This window comes from Mustelus asterias (genome assembly GCF_964213995.1).
Source record: "Mustelus asterias chromosome 26 unlocalized genomic scaffold, sMusAst1.hap1.1 SUPER_26_unloc_18, whole genome shotgun sequence".
Lineage (NCBI taxonomy): Eukaryota > Metazoa > Chordata > Chondrichthyes > Carcharhiniformes > Triakidae > Mustelus > Mustelus asterias.
The window spans coordinates 601943-627173 of NW_027590085.1; the positions used below are offsets into that span (position 1 = coordinate 601943).

A 25231-nucleotide genomic window follows, 5' to 3' on the forward strand; every position below is an offset into this window, starting at 1 on the left:
CTTTTTCACGATGCCAGTGGTACGGGTCTGGAATGTACAGCCTGGAAGTGTGGTGGAGGCAGGCTGATTCAAGGCATCACAGAGGGTAGTCGATGAATATTTGAATGAAACAATGTGTACAGATACGAGGAGATGGCAGTAGAATGAGAAAAATTCCTAATACTAGTTTGGTGAGCCGGTGCAGCCGCGTGGTGCTCCGCAATAACTCTGTGAAGATAATGGTTGGAAATGAATCAACATTTTAACTGGAAGCTGGTGATGTTGCAGTGTCAACATGGTTAGGTAATTTAGCCAGTGACCACAAAGTGCGATTGTTATCTCTCTCAGGTAGAATCAGAGAATTGTTACAGACCAGAAGGAGACCATTCGGACCACGGTGTCTGCGCTGAATCTCTGAATGAGCAATTTAAATCGTGTCATTCCCCCAAATTCTCCCCATAACCCTGCACATTCGCCCTTTTCAGAAAATAATCCAATGCCCTTTGGAAATTTTCAACTGAACGTGTCTCCACCTGACTCTCAGGCAGTGAATTCCAGCCACTAACCACTCGCTGCAGGGGACGTCCCGGTTCAGGCAATACCGGCACCAGCAGCAGTTTCATAGGCAGCAGCTCTGGAGAGACCAGTGAGGAAGATGTGGTTACTGAACACAGGCTACGTGAGTTTGGAGCAAATTTTTGTTCTCTCATGACTGGAGAATATCTACCAGATCAGTCCAAGTATATCGGGATGAAGATTGCTGGAGACCTGAGCAGGCGTGGTTTATGTGGTTGCATGAGGCAAAAGGATGAATAACTTGCCAAGTTCTGACAAGGTGGTGAAGCATTTTGTAGCATATAATCTGAGGCATATGGGTTCGAATGAGAATGGAAGTGAAATTGCAGAAAGGTCATCACCACACAGGCACAGGCAATTCCCAGACAGCAGCATCGACTATCAGACATGTGAGCCTCTCTCTGCAGGGTTCTGGTTAGTCAGATAAGTCTTTCACTGTGAGAATGGGCTGGTCACAGGCAAGAGGCTTTCCCTGTGAAGACATGATGGTCAGTCAGGTTGTCACCACCATAGGCTTGTGTTTTTGATGGAAGAGTAACAATGGAACTTGATGTGCCTGTAGAAAAGGGCACGAAAGGTCAGAAAATGAACTAAAAATGGTGACAGCGTCCACATATAGCCATCCTTACACCGAGAAGCAGCAGCGCTGGAACTGTGCGAACAGCAGACAGGGTGGGAAACCGCTGATTGTGATATTGGTTGTGGAGCTGAGAGTGTGCGGTCGAATGGATGGGCACAGGAGACTCTCTGGTACCCGCAACACAGAGCTTGTGTGCCCATTACTGGTCACATGGAACCGGCTGAAGGACATGTTGGAATGTACATTTTGTGACAAACTATGTCTTTAAGAAATATATTGAGTACTGAAGGATACTGAATTTGATGATCAGCCAGGAACAAAATGAATGGTGGAGCAGGCTCGAAGGACCGAATAGCCAACTCTTGCTACTAGTTTCTATTTTAATCATATTTCTATGCAGGTTATGCTGTCGGCACCGTGCTATCTGTAGCCGGTTTCCTTTATTGTTACTGAAGCAGTGTATTTGACATTATGTTGATTTTAATCTGAACTAATGCAGTGTTCTGTTGTTTCAGTGTTCCCCTGGGATGGCAGAGTCGAGCTTGATTGCGGGTGATTGACAGGTCATGTGACTGAGGGACAGCTTTTTTTCACAGAACATTCTAGTTTTAATTTTGCTATCAGAAGCTGCTTGAAGTTAAGACAAACAGTAGTGCTGTTTCCCTCTCTGAATTTGGAGTTTTTGCTGTTTAGGTGTTGCTGTGATGGAAGCTGTCAGAGACTGGGGTTACCTCTCTGCAGTTGGACTGTTCGGAGCGACATCCTTCTCTGAAAATAATTGCCGGTTGGCTGTCCGGTAATGATAAAAAGCTGGAAATCGGCAACATGTGAGTTTGTTCTTGTGCAAACTAATGTTCGAGAAGTGTGTATGAGCTGTGCGCATCTGAGGAGGAGGAGAGCACCTCAGCGGGTGCACCATAACATTATTTCCCCACACTCTCGACATATGGATTTGTGGGATTGACATCGCATTGCTCAGGAATCAGAGAGAGAAGCAAGAGGAGTGAAGTGGGAAAAATATACAGATGAGTACACTTAAAAAAATAATAACTGTCTGGCACATAAACAGTCACCTTGGAAATAGAAATTAAACGGGCACTGACTGTTAGTACAGACAGACACCTGAGATTAAAACATAAACGACAGACAGCTATTCAAAGTTAAACATGCAGGAATCAAATCCTGCAGGAAGCCAGCCAGGGCTTGAGGCACTCTTTAGGATAAGGACAATAGGGTTGGGTAAAGAGATTAGCTACAGGTGGGATCAGGAATACATAACTGCAAGGAAAACAATTACTGTAAATTATTATTTGAATAGACCGAAACCAAAACCATTGATAGTCACTGACGTAGGAAATGTATCCATTCATAGAACAATGCGATGTTAACATGCTTGTGTCTCTATCTGTCTGTATTTGTCGACAACGAACTGTTAACGATCGATCACCGACTTGATTTCAACGATGTGATAATGGCTAGTGTCCGGTCCATCTATTGTGTAAAGGGTATAAAGATGGACCGCTCCTATTGTCTCATTGAGAGAAGGTTTGCTGCTTGTTCGTGCCTTTTCTCCACGAATCTTCGTTAAAATAAAACTGTATTCTTGAAACCTTCAAGCCTGACTCAGTGGTACATTTCCAACAACAGCAGTCAGAGGAAAAGCAATTTTCCTGATTCATAACTGACGCCAATAGTAATGGGCAGTGTTTTTTATACAAATGCTCGTGGTCAAATTATATTGTTGAATATTCAGTTATTATAAACACAATCTCAAGCATCCTGCTACTTACCTACAGTTTCTGTATTTTGCAGTCCGGATTCCTCAGAGCCACAGACAGCAGTTTCGCTCCTGAATCTCCCAGTTTATTGCAACCCAGATTCAGATCGATCAGTGACTGGTTTGTACTGAGAACAGAGGTCAGGTCCTCGGCACACGAATCGGTGAGATTATTACCATTTGGACTGGAGATCAGAGAGAGAAAAATAATAGGAATCAGGTTAAATCCAGTGTTTTGAAGAATAAGATCATGACCAATAATAATGTACAGCGCGAGACAATCAAGAAACACAATTTCATTTCATACAGAAGGCAAAATACTCTTCAAGCTGTAAATATGAAATATGAATAAAATATGTTGGAAACTCTCATCAGGTCAGGCAATATCTGTGAAGATAGAAACAGATTTAGTTTCAGTTCAATTAGCTAAAATAAGAACTTGGAAATAGCAGTGAATTAAATTGTTTTAAGTGACAGAGAGCTGGGGATGGGCGGGTGACACGGAAAGAACAAAATGGAAGTGCCGGAGAGTTAAATGACAAAAAATGATGATGGTGAAAGAGAAGAGGACGCGATTCCCATGTCCTTACCCTGAGTCACAGGGAGGGACATGGGATGGTCAGTCGCTCAGGAATGGAGTGTGTGCTTGGGTTGATGATGATGAGAGAGAAACCTTTTTCACACTGCCAGTGGTTCGGGTGTGGAATTACAGCCGGGAAGTCTGGTTGAGGTCGGCTGCATCGAAGCAGTCAAAAAGGAATTAGATGATTATTTGAATATAAACAATGAGCTGGGATATGAGAAAAAGGCTGGAGAATGACACAAATTCCTAATGCTAATTTGGTGAGCTGCTGCAGACACGATGGGCCGAAGGGCCTCATTGTGCACTGTAACAATTCTATGGAGATAATGATTGGAAACGTATCGAAATTTCAACTGGAAGTTGGTGATGTTGCAGTGTGGACAGTGTTAGTTGCCATAGTCCTCATTGGAATATTAATATTTCTCTCCAAAAGAGAGTGACAATTTGTTACATGTAGCTTCAGGGACACAACATAGTAAACGTGAGGCAATGTGAGGAGGTGGGACTCCATGAACCCCACAGCCGGTACGGAGATCAAACCCTCAAAATTAACGTCATTCTACATCACACTCCAGACACCAAACCAAATGAACTAATCAACTCCACACATAGCCAGAACGGGCACGTTAATATCTGACAGGTTAGGGGAATCTGTCCACTCAGGCAGCACAGGCAGAATCACAGGATTATTACAGAGCAGAAGGAGGCAATTTTGCCCATGGTGTCTGTACTGACTCTCCGAATGAGCAATTCGTTAAGTGTCATTCCCCCACCTTCTCCCCGTAACGCTGTGAATTCCAGAGCTTAGCTACTCGCTGCAGGCTAAGGCCCCATTCAGGCAATGCTGGCACCAGATTTAAAGGCAGCCAGCGGCACTTTTAAAGGCTCTGTAGGGAGCAGTGAGGGAGCCCTGGTTAATGAACAAAGGGCTGAAATGGTAGAAGGCAGATTAAACCCAATTCACTGACACTTACCTGGAAATTCTCAAGGCTATATCGGTTTGGAGGAAGGTTCTGTTCCCTCAGGACTGGAGGGGGAGACCTTTGACATGAACCCAAGCAAGCCGGGGTAGAAACTGCCGAGGGCCTGAGCAGGCAGCACGTGACTGCAGTGAGGCAAAAGGATCAATAACCTGATAAGTTCTGACAAGGTGAGCGTTAAACTTACAGGCTGATATGTGAATCAGTATGAAAGAGAAATTGTCAAAACCACACCGCCACCCTGACTCTGGCAATGTCCAAACAGCAGCATTAATCTTCAGGAAAATGTCAGCCGCTCTGTGAATGGTTCCGGTCAGTCAGAGATGACTGCTGCACTGCCGAGACTGAGTGATCATCCTGGTGGTCCCATGATGGGCAGTCTGGCAGCACCATAGGCTTGTGTGTGTCTTTGATGGGTGAGTAGCAATGGAAATTTACGTGCTTGTAGAAGAGGGCACACAGCGCCAGAGAAGGAGCCAAGAGTGACAGTGTCTGGATTGTGTCATCCTTATGCCAATGGAAGATGAAGTGCTGGAGCTGGGAGACCTGGAGGCTGGGTCGGCAATCGCTGATGGTGAGATGGGTTTTGGATCCAGGGAGAATGAGTGAATGGGTATGCACAGGCGGGACACTGCTGCTGAGTCCAAAACTTGGTGCTTGTGTCACCTTTGGTCACATGGAGCTGTGGGTTAGGAACAGTCTCCAGGACATGTTGGGATGTGCATTACCCTCTAACATTCTTCACTCTCTCACACAAAACAACAGCCGCGGTGAGCGGGGGACGGGCGTGCACCTCTGAAGATGAGGAGGGGTCATCAGAGGATGGACTTTCATATTATTCCCAGTAATGTCCACCAGAGCAGATACTGTCTCACACGAGTAGCAAAGGGATTACAATCTGGCAGCACAGGGGAGCACATACAAACCCGAGCAGCTGATGGAGGCAGTAATAGCTGAGTTCACTCACACTCTTGAGAGAACAGGTCATTATCAGCCTCAGGAGATTTAAATCTGACTGGAGTCTTAAACAACGCAACAGATACTGGAGTTTCAGCGTAATGTATTTCAACATCCGGTGGAGTTTCCAAAGGCTCTGTGTATCCATACACAAATGATGGAGGAGTCAATCCAGGCCAGCAGTGTTACCATGTCTCAGGTATGAGCACAAATAGCATCCTCCACAGAGACATTGGTGACCTTATGGAGAGTTACATCCAGCCTATCACCCACAGGAAATACACATGAACCTGCAGGTTCTCACCACCTCCATGATCTCTGTGGAACAAAGGCTGCGGTAGGGGGTGGGACAATGTGCCTGGAGTTACTGCCAGGACCTCCCCAGCTGAACAGGGAGGGTCCAGTTTGCCCTGAATGGATGTCGGAGCGGCTGCCTGCATCATTTGGGAGCTCCTCTCAGGATGCCCCTGGTGTGGGCAGTGGGTCCTCTTCTGCTCCGACTGTGACACAAGCAACCCACGAAGCTATGATGACAGAGACAACTCCAGCATCTGTGCAGAGGACCCGCAGCTGGCCGGATCCTTCCAGGACTCAGGAAATACGAGGACAAAGGCCACGGTCATCGACAAGAGATGAAATTACTGGACCTCTAACATAAATCTTTGTTTCTTCATTGGACACCCGTGAGGTCCCAGACGATTGGAGGATGGCAAATATGGTCCCATTATTTAAGAAGGGTAGCAAGGATAACCCGGTTAATTATAGGCCAGTGTGTTTGACGTCCGTTGTAGGAAAAGTGTTGGAGAAGATTCTTAGAGATAGGATCTATACACATTTAGAACTGAATAGTCGCATAAGCGATAGACAGCATGCTTTTGTACGAGGGAGGTCATGCCTCGCAAATTTGGTTAAGGTTTTTGAGGAGGTGACAAAAATGATTGACGAGGGAAGGGCTGTGGATGTCGTCTATATGGATTTTAGTAAAGCATTTGACAAGGTCCTTCATGGCAGGCTGGTGCAAAAGGTTAAGTCTCATGGGAACAAAGGTGAACTGGCTCGATGGGTACAAAACTGGCATGGCCATAGAAGACACAGTGTGGCAGTAGAGGGGTATTTTTCTGATTGGAAGTCTGTGACTAGTGGTGTTCCACAGGGGTCTGTACTGGGACCTCTGCTGTTTGTGACATTTATAAATGATTTGGAAGAAATCATAGAAATCATAGAAACCCTACAGTGCAGAAGGAGGCCATTCGGCCCATCGAGTCGGCACCGACCACAATCCCACCCAGGCCCTACCCCCACATATTTTCCCGCTAATCCCTCTAACCTACACATCCCAGGACTCTAAGGGGCAATTTTTAATCTGGCCAAGCAACCTAACCCGCACATCTTTGGACTGTGGGAGGAAACCGGAGCACCCGGAGGAAACCCACGCAGACACGAGGAGAATGTGCAAACTCCACACAGACAGTGACCCGAGCCAGGAATCGAACCCGGGACCCTGGAGCTGTGAAGCAGCGGTGCTAACCACTGTGCTACCGTGCCGCGGTAGCTGGTCTGATTATTAAGTTTGCGGATGACACAAAGATTGCTGGAGTTGCAGATACTGATGAAGATTGTCAGTGAATGCAGCCGGATATAGATAGGCTGCAAAATTGGGTGGAGAAATGGCAGATGGAATTTAATCCAGATAAATGCGAAGTGATGCATTTTGGTTGATCTAATGCAGGGTGGAGCTATACAATAAATGGCAGAACCATCAGGAGTATAGACACACAGAGGGATCTGGGTGTGCAAGATCCTTAAAGGTGGCAGCACAGCTGGAAAATGTGGTGAAGAAGGCATATGGCTTGCTTGCCTTTATTGGACGGTGCATAGAATATAAAAGTTGGCATGTGATGTTGCAGTTGTATAGAACGTTGGTTAGGCCACATTTGGAATACTGCATCCAGTTCTAGTCGCCACAGTACGAGAAGGACGTGGAGGCTTTGGAGAGAGTACAGACAATGTTTACCAGGATGTTGCCTTGTCTGGAGCGTGTTAGCTATGAGGAGAGATTGAGTGAACTCGGGTTGTTCTCTCTGGAAAGACAGGGGTTAAGGGGCGACCTAATAGAAGTTTGTAAGATTATGAAGGGCATAGATAGGGTGAAAAGTTGGAAGCATTTTCCCAGGTCAGAAATGACAAACACAAGAGGTCACAAGTTCAATGTAAGGGGTGGGGGGGTGGGGGGCAAGGTTCAATACAGATATGCGGGGGACGTATTTTACACAGAGGGTGGTGGGGGCGTGGAATGCACTGCCAAGCAATGTGGTTGAGGCAGACACGCTAGGATCTAGACTTATCTAGATAGCCACATGTTCAGACTGGGAATAGAGGGATACAAACGGATTGTCCAGTTAGGAACACATGATCGGTGCAGTCTTGGAGGGCCGAAGGGCCTTTTCCAGTGCTGTATTGTTCTTTGTTCTTTGAGAGAGATAAATATCCTGCCCCTCGCTCAGCGGAAAGTGCGGGGATGGGGGTGGTTGTCATGGTGGGGCTGCTTCCTTGGTTTTCACAGGGTTATACTTTGTTGTCAGCTGTCACTTTGTAATGTGTGTGTTTTTAATAAATCCAGAGATGGAGGACCACTAAAAAAAAATCCTTCACCACATTACTAGGTCTTTAACAGTTCACTGGGAATGAGAGACGGGAAGTACAGCACTGAATGAGGTCAATACAATTCCAATACCTTTGTTTCATGTAATGACGGCCCCAGGGAAATTATAAAACATTCACAGAAATAGCAACAGGGCTGCAGAAGATGAAAGATTCATTTCACTGAATGGCTGTGTGAGAGACTCATGCAAAGCATGTCTGTATCACTGGATCTCGACCCTCTCTGACATATCCCATATCCCTGGCCTGTAGGCCATTGGGTTCCTCATCATGAAACATCTGGTCAACATTGTATGCCATCACACTTTGTTCAAAGCTTCTCCACTCTTGCTCCAGGCTGTATAGAACACAACACAACACCAGGACATTTGAGACCCTTGTTGGGTCTACGGAAGGGTTCCACCAGATCGATCTTGAGAAACCCTCTTGCCTGCTCAACGGTCGCACAAGTTGCCCTGTAGCACCTGTTGTGCTTCTCCTCTTTAACTGTGTTTCGTTACACACAGGCACAATTACCCATCCCTTCAGTATGTAGCACTGGTCTTAATATTTCCATGGGATGATGGCATCACTGGCAACGCTAACACTTGTAGCCCATTCCCAATTGCCCTTGAGAAGGGGGTGGTGAGCCATCTTCTTAAATTCTGCAGCCATCTGGTGCAATGCCATTTGGAAGAGACAACCAGGATTATGATGCCACAGTATTGATGCCAATGCAATATTTTCCAAGTCAGGATGGTGTGTGGCTTGGAAACGAATCTCAAGCTGGTTGGTTTTCCATTTTTCTGATATCCTTGCCCATCTAGGTGATAGATCATATATGTTTGGAACATGCTATTTCAGGAAATTTGGTGAGTTGCTGCAGTCCACCTTGTTTGGTACAAAATGCTGCCACAGTGTGTCACTGATGGAGAGAGTCAATGTTTAATTTGATGGATGGCCTGCTGATCCAATGAGCTCCTCTGCCACGGATGAGCTTCTTGAATATTTTTGAAGCTGCACTCATTCCAGCAAGATGAGCAGATTCCATTAAGCTGCTGACTTGTGCATTTTAGATGGAAGACAAGCATTTGCGAGACATTAAGCGAGTTCATCTCCGAATTCCCAGGCTCTGATCTACACTTGGAGCTATAGTATTTACAGTTCCGTGTCTGTCAATGTTCCCCACCATCCAGGATGTTGATGGTCAAGGATTCTGCGATGGTGCTGCCATTCAAAGTAAAGGGAATATGGTTAGATTACCTTCTGTTTGAGATCGTCCTTGCCTGGCACACAACATCCTGCACGTGAAGCGTTTCTTGCTATTGATCAGGTTAAGCCTGAATGTTCTTCAGACCTTCAGCCCCTACTTCCGATGAAGAGTCATCCAGCCTCGAAGGGTTAGCTGTTGTCTCTCCACAGATGCTGTCAGACATGCTGACATTTCGCAGCATTTTCTGTTTTGTTCTGGTCTTGCTGTTTGTTGACATAGATTGCTTCAGTATCTGAGGAATTTTCATCAGTACTGAGCATTGCACAATCATTATTAAGCATCCTCACGAATGAACTTATAATGGAAGGAAGGTCATTTATGAGGCAATTGAAGGTGGTTGGGCTTCGGACATCGCCCTGAGGAATTCCTGCAGTGATGCTCATAAGACATTGGAAGGATTCCACATTTTCTGATGATCAAGAGCAGACTGATGGAGCAGTAATTCACCAGATTGGATTTGTCCTGCTTTGTTCCACATGGTGGGATACGTCCAGTCTTGTAGCTGTACTGGAACATCTTTGCTCGGGGAATGGCAAGTTATGGAACACAAGTCTTCAGTACCATTGTGGGGTACTGCCACGCTGACAGATTTTGCAGTATGCAGTGCCTTCAGTCATTTGTTTACCTCACATGCAGTGAATCAAATTGACATCTGTAATACTGGGACCTCAGGAGGAGGCCGAGATTAATCTTCCTACTCGCCACTTCTGGCTGAAGGTGGCTCCTAATATTTCAGTCTCGTCGTTTGCACTGATGCTCTGGCCTCCCTCATCAGTAACGATGGAATTCTTGTGGCTTGTATATAGAATCCCCATAGTGTAGAAGGAGGCCATTTGGCCCATCGAGTATACACCAATTCTTCGAAAGAATATCTTAGCCAGGCCCTGTCTCTGAAAGTCCACATATATGGCCCACTGATCCCCCTAACTTCCACATCATGAGACAACTCGGGACAGCTTACCAAAGCCAATCAAATGAACCTGCACATCTTTGGACTGTGGAAGGAAACCAGAGCACCCGCAGGAAACCCACATAGACACGGGGAGAATGTGCAACAAAAGCCGGAATTGAACCATGGTCCCTGGCGTTGTGAGGCAGCAGTGCTGACCACTGTGCCACCATGCCGCCTAATGTTGGCGGCATGTCCAACATTTGTGGCATGTCTAACACTATTTATGATTGGATATGATGGCAAGACTGCAGATCTCTGATCTGATCCATTGGTTTAGGTATGATTGAACTCAGTCTATCATATGCTGCTTCCACTCTCTGGTCTGGTGGCCGTGTGCTGGAGCTTCACCAGGTTCACATCTCATTTTTAGATCCACCCAAGTCTAATTTGTGAATACAGGTGAAGACAATTAGCCATAGTAACACTGTACTGATTGCTGGGAGAAGCCACTGTAAGCTTCCTCTAACTGAAAGAGTACAGTTCGCCACTCCTGTCTGTCTCACAGATAACTTAATATCCATGCTGTCATTGTCTGTTTCATTTCATGGTCTTTAATTTTGCTGCCGACATAGTTATATATCTATTAACAGTGGACAGCGTTTCTAACACGGATATTGATAGCTATGGTACTTGTCGTATCATTATTTGTGTTATTAACAGGGAAGTAATTCTGACTATTCGGTACTGTGATTGTTACCATTGGCAGCTGAGCTGAGCCTTGAGCTCATAAAGTCATGGGTTCATAAGATGCAGGAGCAGATTTAGACCATTCGGCCCATCGGGTTCGCTCCGCCATTCAATCATGGCTGATATGTTCCACATCCCCATTTTTCTGCCATCTCACCATAACCCTTCAACCCATTAACAATAAAAAATCTGTCTAAATCCTTCGTAAATTTACTCACTGTCCCAGCGGCCACCGCACTTTGGGGTCGTGAATTCTACAGATTCAGAACCCTTTGGGAGAAGTAGTTTCTCCTCAACTCTGTTTTAAATTTGCTACCCCTTATCCTCAGACTAGGACTTCTCTCCTAGAATGCCCCACCATCGGAAGCTACTTTATCCAAACCTTTTATCATCTTCTATATTTCAATTTGATCTCTCCTCATTATTCTAAATTCCACAGGGTATGGGCCTAAACTGTTCAATCTCTCTTCATACGACAAACCCCTCATCTCTGGTATCAATCAAGTGAACCTTCTCTGAACTGCCTCCAATGCCACTACATCTTTCCTCAAATAAGGGGACCAAAACTGTGCACAATACTCCAGGTGCGGCCTCACCTTGTATAGTTGCAACAATACTTTCTTACTTATAGATTCTATTCCTTCCGCTATAAAGGCCAACATTCCATTCACTTTCTTTACTATCTGCTGTAGCTACATGCTAGTTTTCTGGGACTCCTGAACGAGGACATCCATATTCCTGTGCACCGGAGCACCCTGAAGTCTCTCCCCATTTAGATAATAAGTGGCCTTGCCATTTTTCCCAAAATGCACGACCTTACAATTATCCACGTTAAAGCCCATCTGCTACATTTTGCCCACTCTCCTAACGTATCTATATCCATTATTATTTGTGCATTGCAACTTACTGCCCCGCCTCCTGGGGTGTAAGAGCTCCTGGGCTGTAACCTCTGGAAATCCCTTCCTAACCCTGTCCACCTCGATCTCTGCCTTAACTTTTAAGATGCTTCTTGAGCTCTGTTCAAAACAAATTTGAGAGTCGATCCCTCGGGATAAAACTCATCAGATTTCAATGTAATTTGTGAACTGCCTTACCAGTATACAGCAGTTTTATACTTTTAATCAAACTGAGAATCTTACAGACTTAAAAGTCGATACTCTGAATGACAAATCAACTAGTTTGAACACGTGACCTCCCATCTATGGTATCTCTACAAGCATTTATTTGTTTTGTTCATCTTTTTTATTCTGATGAATACTTTGAGAATAATTATAGATGAATAATTAAAGCTTTCAATCCTGAATCTCGCTGTTTATTGTAATTCAGTTTCAGACACATCACTGACTGGTCTGTACTGAGTGCGCAGGTGAGAATATCTGTGGCTGTTACGCTCCGACCTGGAGATCAGAGCGGGAAAGATTACAGGAACCAGAGTAAATCCGTGGTGTTTAACAATCACACTAATAATGACAGGAATGATGTGTAGTGATTAGTAATGACACTATTACTGACAGTGATAATTTACAATGTCAGACATCCAATTATTATAAACAATCTCGCAAATTCTGGCACTTATCTCAGTGCCTGTACTTTGCACTCTGGATTCCTCAGAGCCCCACACCGTAACTTCACTCCCGAATCTCCCACGTGATTGTGATCCAGGCTAAACGGATAGAGTGGGAAACCCATTAAAATCAGCTGAATTTTCACCAGGAAAAGAAACTGGGCCTATTCTTATGTCAGAAACTTAGAACCAGTGGAGATCTGATTCAATTTATGATACTACACCTGAGCAAATTGTCATTTCAGCTGAATGGAAAAGAAAATAGTCAGCAGTGGAAAATGATGACACAATCGCTATCACTGGTTTGCCTCCTGGTGAAAACCACCTTTACGTCTCTCAAAATATATATTTTTGTTGAATTGTTCATGGATATGAATGTCGCTGGCTAAACCAGCTTTTGTTGCCCACTGCTAATGGCTCCTAGAGGATGTGAGGGTAATCAGGGACGGGCAATGAATGCCGGTCGATCTAGTAATGTCCACATCCTGTGAACAAGCAAGTAATATTTAAACATATCCCCCATTCTTGTCTCATTTCCTGATCATCAGAATTACCCTCCTGAATCTGACTGACTCTGCCAAGTTTCTGGAAATTCAAATCATTTCTGCTGTTACATAAATCCAGGATTTTATGAGAATTGTACAATTTACTGAGAGTTATCTGATAAAGCTGTGATTCTCTGTACTTCTTAACTCTTGACATTAGATTAATCTGTATAATATCTCAGGGTGAGTTAAAATGTGAAGCTGTGCTAACTTTTGCTGGAAGCTCCATCCCCTGGATTTATACAATAAGGAAAGATTATTCACCCATTAGAAAGCTGAAATATTTCTGCTTGGACAGTTGATGGGGGAAGGAGTGTCTCCCACTTTATTCCACATGAAACAGGCTCCACATTTACTGCAGGTCTGGCTAGTGTTCTATTTCCGGGCGTTCCCTCTTCCCAGGAGATCCTCACATAGGAAAAGGATTATCAGAAAATCCTGTTTCATATCACTGACAGTTTGACTGGAGAATTTCCGGCAGCGGATATCCTCATTCAGGAAATTCTGGTTTCCGCAGCACAGATCTAGGTTCTGCAGTCCTGCCATATTTAGTTGTGAATGGTAGTGCACGATGAAACAATAGAAGGAGCAGGATCCACAAACATCCTATCCTCATGACGGAGATTAGCACATCGGAGCAAAAGATATGGCTCAAATATTTGGAACTAACTTCAGTGGCTGAACCATCCAGAGGTCCCCAACATCACAGATATGTCTTCAGCTAATACGATTCACTTCACATGGTGTCACGAAATAGCTGAAGGCACAGGATACTGCAAAGATCATGGGTCTTGCCAAAATTCCAGTAATTATACTGAAGATTTCTGCTCCAGAAGTTGCTCTGTTCCGAGCCAAGCTGTTCCAATACAGCTACAACACTGACATTGATCCAAAATAGGAGGATATTTCCCAGGTATGACCGTACACAAAAAAGAGAGAACAAATCCAATCTGTCCTTTTACCACCCCATCAGTCCACTCTCGGTCATCAGCACAGTAATGGAAGGCTTCATCGAGACTATCAAATGGCATTCAATTAGCAATGATCTGCTCGCTGACTCTGAGCTTGTGTTTACTCAGGGTCACTCGTCCCCCTACCTTATTACAGCCTTGATGCAAACACGGACAACAGAGGTGAACTCAGGATGTGAGATGAGAGTGTCCGCCCCTGACATCAAGGCAGACTGTGACCACATGTAGCAAAAAGGAGCCAGAGAAAAACTGAAGTCAATGGAAATGAGACAAAAAGAAGTATCTGCCGGTTGGAGTAACACCAGCACAAAAGAAGATAGTTGTGGTTGTTGGACCATCTACACGATGCAGTGCAACAACTCACCATGACCCGTTAAGCAGCACATTCCAAACTTGTGATTTCTATCCCTGGAAGGTCAGGGGCAGCAGATGAATGGAAACATCACCACCTGACCATTCCCTTCCAAGATACACACCATTCTGACTTGGAAACCTATCACCGTTCCTTCACAGTGACTCGGTCAAAATCCTGGGACACTCTTTCCCACAGCACAGTGGTTGCACCTACACCACAGGTGTTCCTAAATGCAATGCCGGTGATATAATTGTGAGCATAATTGCTTTTCCAAGCAGTTGATACAGGTTTAATTCCCAGCTTTCTCAGTTTGTTGGAATGGGTGAAGAGAGGGTCATCTCATCTACAGAAAATCACAGCAGGAATTTCTCAGGGGAGTGCCCTAGGCCCAACCATCCTCAGCTGCTTCATCAAGTACACTTCTCAGCTCCACAAGATAGTGATGCAGGACGTGTCCATATTTAGCAAGGTTTGAACAATATTAAGGAAAGGGCTGACGAGTGCCAGGCGCTGACCACTTCCATCAAGAGAGAATACAGTCATTCCCCTTTACATACAATGGGATTATCATCCCCATGAATCCCCAACTATCAACATCTTGTGTGTTACCATTCACCGGAAACAGATGAGCCATATCAATACTGTAGCTATAAGAGAAGGTTAAAGGCCAAGATTTATGCACAGAGTAACTCACCTCCTGACTTCCCAAAACATTTCCACCAACTACATGACGTGAGGAATTTGGTTGAATACCATCCACTTGTCTGCATGAGTGCAGCTCAAGATTCTGGAAGCTCGCCGCCATCCAGGATAACTCTGCTTGTTGACTGGTACATCACCCACCACCTTCAACATTCATTCCATCCACCACAGAGATACAGAGCTAGCAGTGTGTACCACCTACAAGATGCAGTGCAACAATTCCCAATGGCTCGTTACACAGCACCTTCCAATCTTGTGATTTCTATCCCTAGAAGGACAAGAGCAGCAGATAAATGGAAACATAACCACCTGGAAATTCTCTTCAAAGATACACATCATCCTGACTTGGAAATATATTGCCGTTCCTTCACAGTGACTGGGCAAAATGTCCTGGGATCCTCTTTTTCACAGCACTGTGGTTGCACCTACATCCCAGGAGTCCCTAAATGCAATGATGGTGACATAACAGCGAGCACAGTTGCTTTCCAAGCAGTTGGTACGGGTGTAATTCCCAGCTATCTCAGTTTGTTGGAGTGGATGAAGAGGGGGCCAGGAGGTAGAAACCACAACCGAAAAGAATGAGTCAATCCAATTAAGTCAAGTCTGCGGTTCCAGACTGGAGCAGTAGTGTTCAACTTAGCTGAGGGTCGGAAGGTCAGTTGATCATTCAGTTACTCTGAGCCGGCCCACGCTGTGTTCAAAATGGAAATGGTGAATCAAAGAGTGACACAGAGGAAACTAAATTCATTGATTGGAGAAGAGAAATTCCTTTTGTGATTGGCTTTATATTGCTGTGAATTGGAAGACGCAACAGAAAGGGTCAATGGTGGTTCTGCAGTTGATGTGGTGTACATGGATATTCAAAAATCGTCTGTCGCAGTGACACAACAGACTTGAGGCATAAGCTCATTAAATAAATGGGGAAGTAGCAACGTGGATACACAATTGGATGAATAAAGAGTAATGGATATTTTTAAGGCTGGAGGATGTTGGCAGTGGAGAACCCTCGTGGTCAGTTTTGGGATCCTTGCTTTTCCCTGACGTATATGAATGATCTCGGTGTTTGCAGTCTTGAGGAAAATTTCAAAATTTGTTGATAGCAGAAATCTTTGAGGCATCGGAAAACGTGAGGAAGAAAGCTTGGGACTGAAAAACGGACCATGGTGGAGTGTACAGTTAGGTGGCAGGTTCAGTCCAGTGCAGAGAAGTGTGAGGTGATACTTTCATGAAACATGCACATGAGCAAGAAATATAAAATAATCGGTAGAATTGTTAATGGAGTGCAGGATCAGAGGGACTGGATGTAGATGTGCATTGATCAGTGCTGTTAGCAGGGAAAGTGTCGACAGCAGTTAATACAGAATACAGCTTCTTGGACTTTACTGCTTTGAAATAATTAACGTTTGTGGGCATGAGAAAATGATTCATGAGTTTAAGTTTAATTTGTGCTTCTGTGCTTGTGTGCTCAAAAAGGGCCAAAACTTTAATTTTGCTTTATGTTAAACCAAGCTGCCAGCCTGGTTTCACTTTCTCTGTCCCTGCATTTTAATTTAATGTTTATGACGTTGTAAGAGTTATAGAGGTTTAAAAAAATGGTTACTTCTATTCAGAGGCCCACAATGAATGATAGAAGCACTGAGTTTCAGTTACAACCAGTTAATCCAAGAAGCAAGACGGAGTTCACAGAGGCTGCCAGTAGAGGCAGCGCAACGCAGGGATTCAGAAAGCAGAACGGAAAAGATAAATCGCCGTTAGATACCAACAAAGAAAAGAGGAGTGCCAGGAAGACAGAAGTCAAAGTGACAATAAAAACTGAGCTTGAACAAGCTACTGCTCCTGAAGTTAAAGACAGAGCTGCTAGGTGCGGACATGGTAAAGTTTGTGCACGAGAATCCAGACATCTGATATTATCCTATAGTTGATGGCACTTTCATACAGTCTATGAAACACTGGTGTCTGTTAGCATGGCTGAATATGAAGGAATAATGAAAGGAAACATTGAAATACTGGAGGGGGGTTCTTGGTGAAGACATCTGAGAACAAGCGTCATTTGTGAAAAGGTTCCAAAAGCTGCTTTGTTTTCGAGAGTGGAGTTTAGAGACACTCGTGTGGTAGCAAGAGTCCCCGTGAGACTAGTTTTTTCAGTGTGACAAAAAATTGGGGGGATTTGAAGAAGAAACCTCTGAAGTTACTTTGGGTGGCATCTGTCACTTAGTTTCAGAGAGTGGTGGATCTGACCACAGGTGGCTTGTTGGTTTCTGAAAACATTGGACTGTGTACATTCTGAAAACATTAGAGCATAAGATCTATTTTGTAACCTCTGTCATCCTTACAGATCTGTCGACATCTGTGAAGTTAGATGGGGTGAAGTAGTGGTGCATTATAGTTATTTTGAGCAAAGGTTTTGGTGAATTGTTAAAAGTTAATTGACTACCTTGTTATTCTGTTCATTTACATTTCTAAATATTAAAAAAAAATAGAAGTTATGATCTACTGAGCCGGTGTTCTGCTTATCGACCTAACTGTCCAGTAGTCAGCTGGGATCATAACATTGTCAATAGGCGCATAGAGTACAAGAACAAGGAGGCGATGCTGTACATGTAAAATATATTAGTTAGATCTTCCTTCAGCGTGTAATACTTTAGGAAGGCTTAGAACATTGGAGAGAGTGCTGAAGGGGTTCACAAGATTGGTTACAGAGATGTGAATTTTCAGCCACGAGGTTCAATTGGAGAGGTTTTGACTGTTCTTCTTGAAGGGAAGAATGCTCAGAGGAGATTTGATAGAAATGTTCAAGGTGATGAGGGTGCTGGACAGAATAGGGAGCAAGAAAAATGTGGCTGTTCGGACAATGATCAAGAACAAGATTTAAAGTGATTTGTAAAAGAAGGAAATGTGATGCGAGAAAAGCCTATTAGTTTTACACAGTGTCTGGTTCAGGTCTGGAATTGAGGTGGAGGGGGTTTTACGAGGCTGTAGTCAGAACCATGGTGAATAAAAACACATGGGTTGCTGTAACTTAACAGGGAGGTTTATTTTCACAAACCTTACACACATCATAAAGTTTAGTACTTACATGGCAGGGAGAGTCAATGATCAGGCAGCCTGATCTCACAGGATAAGGTTATCCCATTACAGTCTGGGTGTGCTGACAGCTGCCATGTCTCAATGCCGGATATTCGACTGCAGAATTTGTGGTAGTGGGGGACTGCGTTCGCATTCTGCCCCATTTATTTCAGGCAATGCTTGCACCATCTCCAAAGGCAAACAGCAGGACTTTCAAACAAAGCAGCTCTGGAGGGAGCAGCGAGGATCTCTGCGTGCTGAATGAGGGGCTGAAATGACAGAAAGTAGAGCAAGGGTTGCTCCCCAATCACTAATTCCTCCTGGAGTGGCTTTCCCCGGCTGCTCAGGCTCGGAGGGAGGTCCTGTTCCCTCAGGATGGAAGGAGGTTATCCCATCATTACAAGCCAGTCTGGATGGAGATTGCTGGGAGGTGAGCAGGTTTCAGACATGCTTGCAATATGGAAAAGTATCAATGCCCTGATGATTTCTGACAAGGTGAGTGCAGCACAGCCTGATATGTGAATAAGGATGAGAGTGAAATTGCAGAAAGAACACCTCCACCCAGACACTGGCAATGCAAAGGCAGCAGCATGGACTGTCAGAGACATGTCCGTTAGGCTGGCACCAGCATAGGCTCGAGCAGGGGTGACTAACATATTCACGTAGGCAAACACATGTCAATGTTTTTCTCACTCAAGCGGCTGATGAGTAAATTTCAGAATGATAAAGTTTGGCAGAGCAGAAATTTCAATTAAAAACTAAACTGAGATATGAAAAGAAACAACTTGCTGAGCACAATAATGAGTAATAAATAAAGGTGATTATTAGAGTTTAATCCTCATCAATCACAAATTGTTTCTCTCCCACATTTGCTGCAGATTGGCTCAAAAACCTATCAGCAGCAAACATGGGAAAGAAACGGCAAGTGATTGGAGGAGGGGCTCCATGATGATTCTTCCATTCAAACTGAACTGTGTGACTGAGATTTTGGAAACTCGCTCCGGGGGCCGCATTGAGGGGCTTCGAGGGTCACATTCCCCCCTTGATCCACACGTTGGACAACCCTGGGCTACTGCATGTGTTTGATGAGTGAGTAACAATTTATGTGCTTGGAAAGAGTGCAAACATCATCAGGGAATGAGTGAAGAAGAGTGGAGACATCCAGATCTTGCCATCCTTACGCCAATGTATGATGAAGTGCTGAATCAGGAAGGCTTGGGGGCAGTGTGGGTAATTACTGATGTGAGATGTGTTGAGTGGGTGGCCTAATGAATGGACACAGGAGAGCGTCTGGTGAGACAAATCATAGAGCTTGTGTATCCATCACTGGTCACAGAGAGCAGTCTGCCGGACGTATTAGGATAAGGACAAAATAAATAGGAGCAGCAGAAGGCCATTCAGCCTCTCGAACGTACTCCATCACGGCTGTTCTAATTGTAGTCTCAATTATTTTCCCGCTCGCTCCTCTGTAACCCTTGATTTTCTCCTCAATCCAAAATCATTCTTAACTCAGCTTTGAATATATTCAATGACTGTGCCTCCACTTGTCTCCAGAGAAGCGAATTCCACTGACCAACGACCATTTAAAACATATATTTCTCCTCCACTAAGGGACTGAAAATTACATTTTAAAATTTATCCCCTTGTTCCAGTCTCTCTAACAAGAAGAAACAGCGTCTCAGCAACCACCCTGTCTCACCCCCTCAGGATATTATTTGTTTCAATGCGATCACCTTTTAATCTTCTGAACTTTATAGACCTTGCTCCTATCTGCTCAAATTTTCATCGATAAATAAACATCTCCATCCCTGGAATCAGTCCAGTGAACTTTCTCTGAACTGGTTCTAATACAATTCTATCCTTTCTTATGTCACGAGCCCAACACAATACACATTTCTCCAGTTGCGTTCTAACGAAGGCTGTGTAAAACTGCAGCAAAACCTCCCTACTCTTACATTCCAAACGTATTGCAATCAAAAAACATGAAGAAAAGGAGCAGAATTCAGCCATTCAGTCCTTCAAATCCGCTCCAACATTCAATGTGATCATGGCTGATCTTTTAGTTCAACACCATTTCCAGCATTATCTCTGCATTTCTTGATATTTCTAATCAGTAGACATATATCGAACTCAGTCTTGCACAAACTAAATGACTCTTCCCCTCAGCTCTCTGGGGAAAAAAATTCCAAAGATTCACCGGCATTCCAATGGAAAACAAATACCCCTCATCTCAGTCCTAAGTAACTTCCCCTTATTCTCAGACTGTGTCCCAGGTTTCAGACCTTCCAGCAAGGGAAAACATTCTTTCTGCATCTGGCCGACTGAACCCCGTAAATAATGTATGTTTGACTAAGATCAGCTGTCATTCTTCTAACGGCGTGTGAATAAACCTTTTTTCTTGTTCCTCATAGGACAACCCTTCTGTCCCTGGATCTGTTTTAGTGAACATTTTTTACATGCCAAGTGCATCTTTCATTCGGACAGGGGACAAAAACTGTACACAATACTCCAGGTGTAGTCTGAGAAAGGCTGCATATAATTGCAGTATGACATATTTTTCCTCAACTCAAATCCTCTTAGTATAATGGCCATTTGTTTTCTGAACTGCTCTCATCTTCGCTTTCAGCGTCTCATGAACAAGATATCAAAATAACTTTGGAGTTTTCTTAATTTCTGTTTTTTTTCCTGGAAAATTGGATAACCTCACATTTTTACGCACTGTAGTCGACCTGGCAAAACTTTGGCCATTCCGTAAGCCTCTCCACATCCCCTTGAAACATCTTTGCATCCTCCTCACAATTCAGATTTCCACCTAGTTTTCTATTATTCGCAAATTTGGAAATATTATATTTGATCCCCACATCCATAACATTGATGCAAATTGTGAATAGATGAGACTCAAACACCGATCACTGCCGTACTCCACTAGTTAGAGGCTGTGAACCTAAAAATTACCCATTTATTCAAACTCATTGTTTCTATCCATTAATCAGTTCTCAATTCATGCTGGTATATTACATACAATTCCATGTGCTCCAATTTTCTTTAATAACCTCTTGAGTTTGAATCATGCAACTATAAGAATCCCTAATGTAGGAGGAGGTCATTCGGCCCATCGAGACACTCTGACGGAGTATCTTACCATGGTCCGTTCCCCACAACATCACAAATTTACTAGGGTTAATCCACCTCACTTACACATCTTTGTAAACGAAGGGCAATTTTAAAATGGTAATTCCAGCTACCCAGCACATCTTTGGAGTGTGGGTGGGAACCAGAGCACCAGAGGAAACACAGGCATAAACAATAATGTACAAACTCCACAGCGATGGTCACCAAGGCTGGAATTGAATCTCGGTCCCTGGCGCTGTGATACAGCTGTGCTAACCGCTGTGTCACCATGCCAGCCTTTCATAAATCCATGTTGGCCCTGTTTAATCCTGCCATTAATTCCTCAGTGTTCTGTTATCACTTCCTTTACTATAGATTACTGGAGTATCAATGTCAGACTAACAGATCTGCAGTTGCCCGTTTTCCCATAACCCCACATATTTACACTGCTATTCCCCCTAATCTACACATCTTGGACACTAAGGGGCAATTTAGCATGCCAAATCCACCTAACCTGCATATTTTGTGGACTGTGGGAGGAAACAGGAGCATCCAGAGGAAACCCACAGAGAAACAAGGAGAACGTGCAAACTTCACACAGACAGTCGTCCGAGGCTGGAATGAATCCGGGTCCCTGACGCTGTGCGGCAGCAGTGCTCACCATGGCGCCACATCTTCACTTGATCTAATACAGTCCTTGAATTAGCAACGGCTGCAAAACTTCTGCTGCTCTTCATCAAATGAAAGGAACCTATTTTTGTTGGAAACGCCACACATTTGCACATCACCATGTCTCAAAACAGCTTGTTTTGTGTTTGGCACTGGAACGTGCTTCTCCAGGAAATTGCTTGAATACATTCTGTGAACTAATCTTCTGTTCAACTTTTGACAATCTGATTCTTGCAAAATACCTAATTCAGAAGCGAATTATGCAGTAAATGGCAGAACCCATCAGAGCATTGACCTACAGAGGGATCTGTGCCTACAAGTGCACAGATCCCTGAAAGTGGCAACATAGGTGGATGAGGTGCTCAAGAAGGCACACAGCATGCTTGTCTTCATCGACCACAGCATCGAGTAGAAAAGTTGGCAAGTTATGAAACTGCCGTATGAAATTTTAATAAGGCCACATTTGTAATATTGCTTGCAGTTCTGTTCGCCACACTATCAGAAGGATGTGGATGCTTTGGAGAGGGTGCAAAGAAGGTTTAACAGAATGTTGTTGATCAAGGCGGGTTAAGGTATGAGAAGAATCGACATGGTGGATTTTTTCCCAGTGTGGAATGTTCAACGACAAGAGGGCACAGGATGAAGATGAGAGGGGCAAAGTTTGGGGAGATGTGTGGGATAAGTTTTCACATAGAGGGTGGAGGGTGCCTGGAATGCACTGCCAATGGAGGTGGTGGAAGCAAACACGTTACCAATGTTCAAGGTGTATCTTAATAGACACATGAACAAGAGACGAACAGAGGAATAAAAACCACGTATGGGCTGTGAGTACTGGGTCTGAATAAGAAGAACAAAGAACAAAGAACAATACAGCACAGGAACAGGCCCTTCGGCCCTCCAAGCCCGCGCCGCTCCCTGGTACAAGCTGGACAATTATTTTGTATCCCTCCATTCCCACTCTGTTCATGTGGCTATCTAGATAAATCTTAAACGTTCCCAGTGTGGCTGCCTCCACCCTCTTGCCCGGCAGCGCATTCCAGGCCCCCACCACCCTCTGTTTGAAATACGTCCTCCTGATATCCGTGTTAAACCTCCCCCCTCTCACCTTGAACCTATGACACCTCGTGAATGTCACCACCGACCTGGGAAAAAGCTTCCCACCGTTCACCCTATCTATGCCTTTCATAATTTTATACACCTCTATTAGGACACCCCTCATCCTCCGTCATTCCACTGAGAACAACCCCAGTTTACCCAATCTCTCCTCATGACTAAGCCCTTCCATACCAGGCAAAGGATTAGGATTCAGGGTTGGTAGGCCGAAGGGCCTGTTACTGTGTTGTGTGGTTCTTTCTTCTTCTTTATATATGGAGATTAAAGTCGCCCATGATTATTGCAGTATGTTTTTACAAGACGCATTATTTTTCTAGTATACTTTTCAGATAATGTGAATATTGTTAGGGGCAATTAAATGATTCCTACGAGTGAATTTTTAACTTTGCTAGTTCTTTATCTCTACCCTCACTGATTCTGCATCTTGATGATTGGAGCTAAGTTCACATCTCGCTACTGTACTGTCATTTGTTACTAACAGCGAGACTGCACCACGGTGTCCTCTGGTCCATTTACTGTCATGTATTCACTCTCCCCAGTTTCACAAATCAATAGATGCTGTGTCCGGGGGGACACGTGCACATCTGAGGAGGAGGAGAGCACCTGAGAGGGTGCACCATAACATTATTCCCTCACTCCTGAAACAATTGCCAGATGTGGGCAATTAGGGAGCAATCTAGTCTCCCTGACAACTTTGTCTGCAGTAAGTGTGTCCAGTTGCAGCTCCTCACAGACCGCATTGTTCAGTTGGAGCGACAGGTGGATGCACTGTGGAACACACAGGAGGCAGAGGTTGTGGCAGACATTAGTTACAGGGAGGTTGTCACACCACATGTTCAGACAGGTAGATGGATGACTGCCAGGAGAGGAGTCTCCTATGTCCATTCCCCTTTCAAACAGGTATATCATTTTGAATGCTATTGAGAGGGATAGCCTGTCAGGGGGAGATACCAGCAGCAGCCAGGCCTGAGACATCACAGCTGGTTCTGCTGTGGGACAGTATCGGGCAAAGACCAAGTGAGCAGTAGTCATAGGGGACTCGCTATTTAGAGGCACAGACAGGCGTTTATGTGGCCAGTATCGAGACTAACATCCTGGCCGGCAGATTTGCCAGACCCACCCGGCAGGGTTTAAACTAGTTTGGCAGGGGGTGGTATCCAAAGCAGTAGGGAGACAGCAGAGAAGTTTGAGGACAGTCCGCAAGTTAAAGAGAGCACATTAATTAGTAAAGGCAGTGTCAGTAATCCTTGTACCAGACAGATCAGACAGAAGCAAGACAGGGAGCAAGGGAAGTCCAGATTAAACTGCATTTATTTTAATGCAAGAGGCCTGACGGGCAACGCAGATGAACTCAGGGCATTGATGGGTACATGGGACTGGGATATTATAGCAATTACTGAAACATGGCGAAGGGAGGAACAGGACTGGCAGCTTAATGTTCCAGGGTACAGATGCTCTAGGAAAGATAGAACAGGAGTTAACAGAGGAAGGGGAGTTGCACTTTTGATTATGGAAAGCATCACGGCCGTACTGAGAGGGGGTATATCCGAGGGTTCGGCCACTGAGTCTATATGGGTAGAACTGAGAAATAAGAAGGGGTAAATCACTTTCACAGGATTGTACTATAGGCCCCCAAATAGTCCGCGAGAAATTGAGGATCAAGTATGTAAGGAGATTACAGATAGCTCCAAGAAAAATAGGGTGGTAATAGTCGGAGATCTTAATTTTCCCAACATTGACTGGGACAGCCATTGCGTTCGAGGGTTGGATGGAGAGAAATTTGTTGAGTGTATTCAGGAGGAGTTTCTCATTCAGTATGTGGATGGCCCAACTAGAGAGGGTCAGAAATTGACCTCCTCTTGGGAAATAAGGAAGGGCAGGTGACAGAAGCGTTAGTGAGGGATCACTTTGGAACCAGTGACCATAATTCTATTTGTTTCAAGAGATCTATGGAGAATGATAGGCCTGTCCCAAAAGTTCATATGCTAAATTGGGGCAAGCCCAATTTTGATGGGTATCAGGCAGGAACTTTCAAAAGTTAATTGGGAGAGTCTGTGGAAAGGAAAGGGGACGTCTGATAATTGGCATGCTTTCAAAAGTGTGTTAACCAGGGTAAACACGTTCCTCTGAGAGTGAACGGCAAGGCTGGCA

General features: G+C 44.4%; 1 protein-coding gene and 1 non-coding gene across 2 annotated transcripts in view; one reads left to right on the forward strand and one right to left on the reverse strand.

The window, feature by feature from the left end:
- LOC144482113 (NACHT, LRR and PYD domains-containing protein 3-like) overlaps positions 1 to 25231 on the reverse strand; it is a 71391-nt gene that overhangs the window by 9729 nt on the left and 36431 nt on the right. Inside the window, exon 8 of the mRNA XM_078201347.1 lies at positions 2930 to 3097. Coding sequence (XP_078057473.1) covers positions 2930 to 3097 — 168 coding nt within the window. The remainder of the gene's footprint in view (positions 1 to 2929; positions 3098 to 25231) is intronic.
- LOC144482117 (U1 spliceosomal RNA) lies at positions 18190 to 18350 on the forward strand. The gene has a single exon (XR_013495863.1). It is a non-coding gene; the product is annotated as a U1 spliceosomal RNA (small nuclear RNA).